Source organism: Ranitomeya variabilis, chromosome 4 (genome assembly GCF_051348905.1).
Source record: "Ranitomeya variabilis isolate aRanVar5 chromosome 4, aRanVar5.hap1, whole genome shotgun sequence".
In the NCBI taxonomy this organism is placed as follows: domain Eukaryota; kingdom Metazoa; phylum Chordata; class Amphibia; order Anura; family Dendrobatidae; genus Ranitomeya; species Ranitomeya variabilis.
In genome coordinates this window covers 183961803-183971446 of record NC_135235.1, presented here as the reverse complement: position 1 = coordinate 183971446, position 9644 = coordinate 183961803, and the positions used below count along the sequence as shown (strand labels likewise).

At 45.0% G+C, this 9644-nt stretch overlaps 1 protein-coding gene across 2 annotated transcripts in view; it reads right to left on the bottom strand.

The window, feature by feature from the left end:
* Window positions 1-4042: 4042 nt before the first annotated feature.
* LOC143770136 (sulfotransferase 2B1-like) overlaps window positions 4043-9644 on the bottom strand; it is a 297130-nt gene continuing 291528 nt past the window's right edge. For both annotated transcript variants that reach the window (XM_077259457.1, XM_077259458.1), the window contains one exon: window positions 4043-4467. In XM_077259457.1, the coding sequence (XP_077115572.1) occupies window positions 4349-4467 (119 nt within the window). In that variant the 3' untranslated portion in view covers window positions 4043-4348. The remainder of the gene's footprint in view (window positions 4468-9644) is intronic.

The following is a 9644-nucleotide window of genomic DNA, read 5'->3' as shown; positions in this document are numbered from 1 at the left end:
CCCTTATGTGGGCCATCACTTCTGCCATCATTTTCGTAAATACCCGCGGGGCTATAGCAAGGCCAAATGGTAGAGCTCTGAACTGATAATGTTTCAGTTCTCCTTGCATCATCACCGCCACTCTGAGGTATTTCTGATAACTGGGATGGATGGGCACATGATAGTATGTGTCTTTTAGGTCGACTAGTGTCATAAAACAAGACGGATGAAGGGTTCAGACACAAGTTTTTATTGTTTCCATCTTGAAACTCTGGGTCACTAGATATTTGTTAAATTTTTTTCAGGTTTATTATTCTGTTCTGAAGGTTCCATCTGGTTTCGTTCGGAGAAAAAGCGGAGAATAAAACCCCATGTCTTTTTCCTGTCGTGGGACCTCCTGTAGAACATTTTTTGCGAGAAGACTGTATATTTCCTTTTGCAGACCCAGTTGTTCGATCTCTGATTTTCTCTGTGGTGTTATCAAGAAATGGATGCGTGGCATTGTATGAAAATTTAGTTTTAGACCAGTCCTTATTATATTTAGTGTCCACTCGCTTCCTGAAATTTTTTCCCAGGCTTGAAGAAAGTATGTCAGTCTCCCTCCCACCTGGGGTGTACCTTCATTGGGATTGTTTCTTATTGTCCAGCTTGTTGAACATGAAGCCTCTGCCTCTAAACCTTTTATCCTCCCGTCCTTCTTTTTGGTTTTTTTGGGGGGCGTTTACGCATAAATTTCCTACCCCGAATGGGCCACTTATAAGATTGGTTAAGAAACCCTGGGAAGGCTTTCTTCTTGTCTACGGCCTTATCGAGTATGTCGTCTAAGGTAGGCCCAAACAAAAATTCTCCCTCGCATGCCGCCGTTTTTTTAGACCGAGTCTCTGCCAGCCCCATGGTTGTTCTAACTGCTTTTATCAACGCATCTGTTTCCTCTAAAGGAAAACAGCTACGACCACTTTCTGATGATGCGGAGGATGATGAAGAGGACAGGGAACTATCCGAGCTATATTGGACACTGTATTCCTCACTAGAACTCGAATCCGGGGATTTACATCTGGACTTGTGTTTTCTTTTAAGACTTTTTCCGTTTTCTAATGCATCTTCCACCTGAGATTTAATCAGTTCCTTAAGGTCAGATGCGAATCTTGGGGATTCTTTACTTAAAGTTTTCTCTATGCAGATCGCACAGAGTTTTTTCACCCATGTAGTAGGTAAATCTGCAGAGCAGATTGCACACACTTTGTTTAGTTTTTTCCGTACATTTCTTTCCCTAAGAGGTACAATAAAACCCTATTAGAATATGTGCATTCACGAAGGTCACTTACCCTCCTAATATGAGGGAGATACCGGTTCAGGTTTTGGAGGTGCATCCTCGACTTGAACCGTTGCCTTCCTTCTGGATCCACTGGAGCCTCTGCTGCATTGTGATCCTGAGCTGTGGCACTGAGTAGGCTGCTGCTGCTGACACCGTTGCGGGTTATGCTGCAGACGTCTCTTTGGTGGGGATTGCAGAACTTCTTCTGCGGGTTGCTCTGTTCCACTCATTGTGAATCGCTGAGCAGCGGTTCAGGCTGCTCTGCTGTTTAAATTTCCCGCCCGCAGCGCCATTAACTTCCGGTTTCAGCAGTGCTCAGCTCCGACCCGGAAGTGACCCGCTGCGCCTGCGCACTCATCTTGCGGCCAGTCTCGCGTGCACACCCATGCTGGCAGCCGGCTCCCAGGAGTATTGGAAGCGCCGCCGCTGTACTCACTAGTGGTGCTTCCTGTCGGTGGCCGCCGCCACTCTTCCCCAGGGCCTCAGACCGGCGGTAAATAACCAGGTAGCCGCCGCTACCTATTACTGGTGATTTGGAGAAGGGAAGAGGCAGACTGGATACCTCTTCACTGCCTCTTCCCTGCACACACGCAGGGCCCGCCGACTCCGGATTTGTGCCTTCAGGGATGAAGACTCCACCTTGACCGTGGCAGGGCCCTCCGCTGCTTGTAATCGGCCAGATGGTCCCCGGCATCCCGCGATTCAGGTATGTCACCTGTAGGTTCCCCGTCAGGGACAGGAAACCGAACTGAGGTGGAAGAGAGGTCCCGCCTTTTTAACCTGTGGGTTTCCTGTCCCTGAGGGCGGATCCCTCTCTCTCTCCTTGGTGCCATCATGGGGTAAGAGAAACTGATTGACAGGTTAGTCACACTTGTCAAATATAGTGTTTGACAAGTGTGACCATTAGACAATCTTAAGCTTAATGTTTTATAAAAATTGTTTTTTTTGCAACAGCTATTTCAGTTTCATATATCTAATAACTGTTGGGTACATTTCGCCATGATTATAGATTACTAGATGGTAGCCCGATTCTAACGCATCGGGTATTCTAGAATATGTATGTAATTGCACAGCCTATTGCACAGCCCATGTAGTATATTGCACAGCCTACGTAGTATATTGCACATCCCACGTAGTATACTGCACAGCCCACATAGTATATCGCCCAGCCCACGTAGTATATCGCACGGCCCACGTAGTATATCGCACAGCCCACGTAGTACATCGCACAGCCCACGTAGTACATCGCACAGCCCTCGTAGTGCATTGCACAGCCCACATAGTACATTGCACAGCCCACGTAGTACATTGCACAGCCCACGTAGTATACTGCACAGCCCACATAGTATATTGCATAGCCCACGTAGTATATTGCATAGCCCACGTAGTATATTGCACAGCCCACGTAGTATATTGCACAGCCCTGGGCACACACTGTACCTATAGATGCCCATCACTGGGCACATGCCATCTAACGTGTGACTGTCCAGGTCCTGCAGCATATATACAGGTGGGTGTCTTCATCCCACGCTTCTTAAGTCTCCTCACAGTCCCGGCATTTAATAATAATGGAGACTTTACAGAACAGTTCTTCCACCATGGTGCGCCATCCCCTCCTACATGTACATGTCCCGCCGGCTCCCGAGCTGGGGTTTCGCACAGACCGGCACCTGTCAGCAGCAGCAGTCAGGCCGTACAGCGCCGGCAGCACTGGGCACCATGCTCGCCGTGGGGACTGAGGCGCCTCACCTTGGCCGCTCTGCTCCTCCTCCTCCCACGTTACCTTCCCCCTTCCCAGGCTCACAACCTCAGCTCCCGTAGGGATTCACGCCACCTTCCCGCCGCCCTCTTGTTTTTCCTTGTCTCCCTCTCACGAGATGATGACGTAGCGGTCTCACGAGACCGCTACATCATCATCTCGCAAGATCGCAGCATGGACCGGTTACCGGAGCGTCTCGAACGGGAAAGGCCTGTTGTGGATCCAAGGGGCCGACGGACGGTGAGTATATAACGATTTTTTATTTTTTTAATGATTTTTAACATTAGATATTTTTACTATTGATGCCGCATAGGCTGCATCAATAGTAAAACATTGGTCACACAGGGTTAATAGCAGCGTTAACTGAGCGCGTTACACCGCGGCATAGCGTGGTCAGTTAACGGTGCCATTAACCCTGTGTGAGTGCTGACTGGAGGGGAGTATGGAGCGGGCACTGACTGCGAGGAGGAAGGAGCGGCCATGTTGCCGCCGGACTTTGCCCGTCACTGATTGGTCGTGGCTGTTTTGCCGCGACCAATCAGCGACTTGGATTTCCATGACAGACAGAGGTCACGACCAATGAATATCCGTGACAGACAGAAAGACAGACAGAAAGACAGACAGAAAGACAGACAGACGGAAGTGACCCTTAGACAATTATATAGTAGATACACAAACCTGTATGCAGTTTTATTCTGTGGACCATGAGTTACTTCCTTCAATTCGATCGAATTTCATATTATTCTATATACAGGCTAAATCACGAAATAACACATGACTGCGGGATCTGACTTTATAATTGTTTGCACAGATCAATCATGTAACATCACTATTATAATTGCACTACATGAAAAATATAGAAAATAAACATTAAAAGTTCACATTTATGTCATCAACTGTTTTATTCTGTTAAATATTTTACATTTAATAAAAGAAAACTAAAGCCTTTTAGTTATTTTATGAAATATGACAATTAAAAGCAGAGCAAGGAAAATCAACCTTCCTTTTTATTTATTTTTTTGACCAATTTTTCTCATAATGGCCTACAGTTATAGTTAGAAACCTGAAGACTATAAGTGGTAAATGTCTATACATCTGGGCAATAATAACAATCACGATAACCCCACAGACCACGTCCAGGCAGCTAAAAATAATCCCGATACATTAATTGGTTATTACAATGACCCTTTATTTTTATAGACTTTGACTTTATGGACATTGACAACCCTGAGTAAGTCACATCGCCCCATCCTAAAAAACACTTCTTGCTTCATATACAGAATGAGGTGATGACTTTATGAAGATTCCTCCCAGAAAAATTTCACATTGACATCCTTCATCTTTTCTTTGTAGCTTTTATCGAAATATTCACTCTGAGCTACTGTAAAATGGTTCTTCCAATCACCGGCTATACCTGCAACAAAACAGTGCAATTATAGGAACAGCAGATACAGGAAAGAAATATATCTTGGTACCGTGTTAGCCAGTAGATAGAAAACAGCAGATTAATTGAAAGCATAGTAGTTAGTGATGATCGAGCATACTCGGTAATGCTCATTACTCACCCGAACATCGCTATACTTGCGGTGCTCGGCGAGTTCCGAGCATTTCCGGTATTATTCGGCGGTAGCTCTGGTCCATGTCTTGCATGTTTGGTTCTCTTTAGAGCACCAATCAACATGTAGGGATTGTCTGCCATGCACTGTAATGCTGCAGCCATGTTACTTGTGGCATTACATTGATTGGCTGGCTGCGCAGCATCACCAGGTCTATATCAGACCTGGCGCTGTCCTGCTCATCCCAGTCAGCTCCAGAATCAGACAATGTAGGGAGATTTGCTGGCGAGATAGGGTCAGATTCGGGTGTTTATAAGTTATTGTGGGTATACCATAATATAATACACAAATCCAGCTTAATCAACAGTCCTTCTAAGGACTAATTATGGGGTATATACACTGTGTTCCAAATTATTATGCAAATTGGATTTAAGTGTGATAAAGATTTAATTGTTTTGTTTTTCAAATAAACTTGTGGATGGTATTTTGTCTCATGGCTCAATGGATCACTAAAATCAATCTTAAACACATGGGATAATTAGTTTTCCAGGTGATTCTAATTAAATGAAAACTACTTAAAAATGATGTTCCACATTATTAAGCAGGTCACAGTTTTCAAGTAACATGGGAAAGAAAAAGGATCTCTCTGCTGCTGAAAAGCATCAAATAGTGCAATGCCATGGTGAAGGGATGAAAACATTAGAAATTTCCCGAAAACTTAAGCATGATCATCGTACTGTTAAGAGATTTGTGGCTGTATCTGAGCACAAATGTGTTTGTGCTGATAAAGGCATAATGAGGAAGATTTCTGCCATGCAAGTTCATCAGATTAAGAGAGCAGCTGCTAAAAAGCCATTACAAAGCAGGAAACAGATATTTGAAGCTGCTGGTGCCTCTGGAGTCCCTCGAACCTCAAGGTGTAGGCTCCTTTAAAGGCTTGCTGTGGTGCTTCAACCTACTATTCGGCCACCCTTAAACAGTGTTCACAAGCAAAAATGGTTGCATTGGGCCCACACATACATGAAGACTAATTTCCACACATTCTTGTTTACTGATAAGTGTTGAGGAACCCTGGTCCAAATGGATGGAGTAGTGGATGGCTGGTGTATGGCCATCATGTCCCAACAAGGCTGCAACAACAGCAAGGAGGTGGAGTAGTCATGTTTTGGGCCGGAATCATGGAGAAACAGCTGGTAGGGCCCTTTAAGGTTCCTGAAGGTGTGAACATGACCTCAGCAAAGTATATAGAGTTTCTGACTGACAACTTTCCTCCATGGTATAAAAAGCAGAATTGTGCCTTCAGGAGCAAAATCATCTTCATGCATGGCAATGCACCATCTCATGCTGCAAAGAAAACCTCTGAGTCATTGGCTGCTATGGGCATAAAATTAGATAAACTCATGGTGTGGCCACCATCTTCCCCTGATCTCAACCCTATAGAGAACCTTTGGAGTATCATCAAGCAAAAGATCTATGAGGGTGGGAGGCAGCTCACATCAAAACAGCAGCTCTGGGAGGCTATTCTGACTTCATGCAAAGAAATACAAGCAGAAACTCAATGGATGGAGGAATTGTGAAGGTGATATCAATGAAGGATTCCTATGGTAACATGTAACTTGTCCTGTTAGGATGTTTTGGAGTTAAATAGCTTTTTTGTTCAGTGAATGTGACCTCCTAATGCTGAAAATTCCACAAATGAGCATTTTCAGTTCTTTAAAACATATCAAATGTTTAGAAATTCTACTGTCCCTAATAATTTGGAACAGTGCATGTTAAGTTTTTATTGATTTTGGAGATAATACTGTTATCATTGGGAGGTTTATTCAATAAAATGTGATGTATAATCTAACGGGTGATGACTTTTATTAGACTGACTGTCATTTGCACCGACCATTTAGGAAAATCAGAGAAAATTGTCATTTGTATAATAATTTGAACATAGTGTAGATTGCAGTGCTAGGTAGGCAGGGAGTGTCTGTGGGTATATACGTAGATATCAGCAGTAGGCAGGCATTGTATGTGGCATACTTCTTTGCATCCCTCAATAGGGTCCATTCCATTACTGTTTAGTGCTGCTGCCTATTACATATATTGACTTTATATACATATCCCCAGGTATCAGTGGTCAGGAATATTTTTTTTTTTGCATTTTAATCCTGATTATTTTATTCCAAAGCAATCCAGAGCCCCCATTTTTCTCAATTTGCTTCTTGACACTAGACGCGAAAACAGCAATATATAATAGTTTAAATGTATCACATGATCCTAACAAAATCTTGAGAACATAGCATAAGCAGGAATTAAAACATAACTTTTAATGAATAACCAAATATAGGAATATATTATATAAACTGTCACCCCCCAAAAAAAGTATATCAATAAAAAAGTACTACTGGGTATACCCTGTCAGGGGATGTGCCATACAAAATTTAGTACTTATTAAGGATTTTTGTGCAGACGCTGGTAGTGGTCCAGTGTCCTATCACTCAACCCAAGGTACGTGATTAAATGGAGATAATGCCTATAGAGGAAGCATTTATCAAATGCCAATACAGATAAACAAATAACCTTGGTTGCATAGGTACCTTCACACGAAGCGACGCTGCAGCGATAGCGACAACGATGCCGATCGCTGCAGCGTCGCTGTTTGGTTGCTGGGGAGCTGTCACACAGACCACTCTCCAGCGACCAACGATGCCGAGGTCCCCGGGTAACCAGGGTAAACATCGGGTTGCTAAGCGCAGGGCCGCGCTTAGTAACCGGATGTTTACCCTGGTTACCAGCGTAAAAGTAAAAAAAACAAACAGTACATACTTACATGCGTCCCCCGTCGTCCGCTTCCCTGCACTGTGTGAGCGCCGGCAGTAGCAGGGCACAACGGTGATGTCACCGCTGTGCTGTGCTTTCACTTTCACTTTGCGGCGCTCAGTCAGTGTGGGAAGCAGACGGCGGGGGACGCATGTAAGTATGTACTGTTTTTTTTTTTTACATTTTACGCTGGTAACCAGGGTAAACATCGGGTTACTAAGCGCGGCCCTGCGCTTAGTAACCCGATGTTTACCCTGGTTACCAGTGTAAAATATCGCTGGTATCGTTGCTTTTGCTGTCAAACACAACGATACACGGCGATCGGACGACCAAATAAAGTTCTGAACTTTATTCAGCGACCAGCGACATCACAGCAGGATCCTGATCGCTGCTGCGTGTCAAACTAAACGATATCGCTAGCCAGGACGCTGCAACGTCACGGATCGCTAGCGATATCGTTACAAAGTCGTTTCGTGTGAAGGTACCTTTAGTATTAGCAGTTATCACAAAATAAAGGGAGGGGTAAGATCAATTGGAAAAGATATTTACACAAATGTAATATTGGAACAATCTCACCAGTTGCTGAGGATAGGTAAGGCGGAGCCCCAATTCGCTTAGGTGGAGAAATCCTTCAAGCTACAACATCAGGAGACAATTCCCTGTCAGTCCCTGGGGGGCTATCAATAAATCTCAATCCCCGAGCTCCTGCCCTTACAAGGACAGTCCACATCTACCTCTAAGGTACAACATGCCCTGCACTCTCCCTATTTCCAGGTCCCAACGCGTTTCTTTGCAAGCAGGATCATCAGGGGACTAGCTTGAATGGGAGATAAGGTGCTTCAGTGCTACAAATAGAGTTACCACCCTCTATACTAAACTGCATAGAGGGTGGTAACTCTATTTGTAGCACTGAAGAACCTTATCTCCCATTCAAGCTAGTCCCCTGATGATCCTGCTTGCAAAGAAATGCGTTGGGACCTGGAAATAGGGAGAGTGCAGGGCATGTTATACCTTAGGGGTAGATGTGGACTGTCCTTGTAAGGGCAGGAGCTCGGGGATTGAGATTTATTGATAGCCCCCCCAGGGACTGACAGGGAATTGTCTCCTGATGTTGTGGCTTGAAGGATTTCTCCACCTAAGCGAATTGGGGCTCCGCCTTACCTATCCTCAGCAACTGGTGAGATTGTTCCAATATTACATTTGTGTACATATCTTTTCCAATTCATCTTACCCCTCCCTTTATTTTGTGATAACTAGGGTTGAGCGACTTTCATTTTTTTAAGATCGAGTCGGGTTTTGCGAAACCCGACTTTGTCCAGAGTCGAGTCGAGTGCAGTCGGCCGATAATCGCTAAAAGTCGGGGATCGACCGAAACACGAAACCCAATGCAAGTCAATGGGGAAGCATAGTCGGCAGTGAGTGGAGGCCAGGAAAACACCTACAGTGCCCATTTTAATGCCAAAAACATCCATTCTTGTTTCTGAAGCTTGTCAATCTTAATTAACTTTATAATAATAGTTGGGCATTGGAAATTGGGGGTCATTTGGCAAAAGTTGTGGGGGGTAGGGCTGGTTCAAGGTTTTAGTGGGCCCAGGAAACGTGGACTACGTCACGGCGGTGGAGCAGTGAGAGGTAAGTATGTCAAGTTTGCAAGTGCACTAGCACAGGGCCCCTCAAAGTACAGCGGTGTGTTTGCACGGCGGGGGCGCCTCCCACCAGCAGCGACACTTTTGCGTACTCTGAGGGGCCCTGTGCCAGTGACGTCGCCAACGAGTATGCCCCCCACCTGATGAAGGAACCTGCACTTTCATCTGCACCTTCCTCTTTGTCCCTGTGTAAGGTGGTATAACATGCGGGAAGGGGAACCTTACTTTCAGCAGGGTCAGATTCTGGCTGTGTAGAGTGCAAGGGGAATGTAGTGGTCTAGGTCAGTGTAACAGCAGACTCATCTAGCAGTGGCTGGGCAATGGGCAGAATGAGGAGGAAACACAGATATAGGGCCAAAGAATAAAGTAGGCTAAATGCAGTTCAAAATTGGTAACAGGACTAAACAGGCGGCATTGCTTTGTTCAGTGGAGTAGCAAACCCAGGAGCAGCAGACACTGTTTTAAGGGCCCAACCACACTAGTAGGCCAAATGCAGTTTAATATCTGCTACTATAGGCCAAAAGCCTAAAGACTGAAGCTCAGCTTTATGCAGTGGAGGACAACACCAGGGAGCGGCAGAC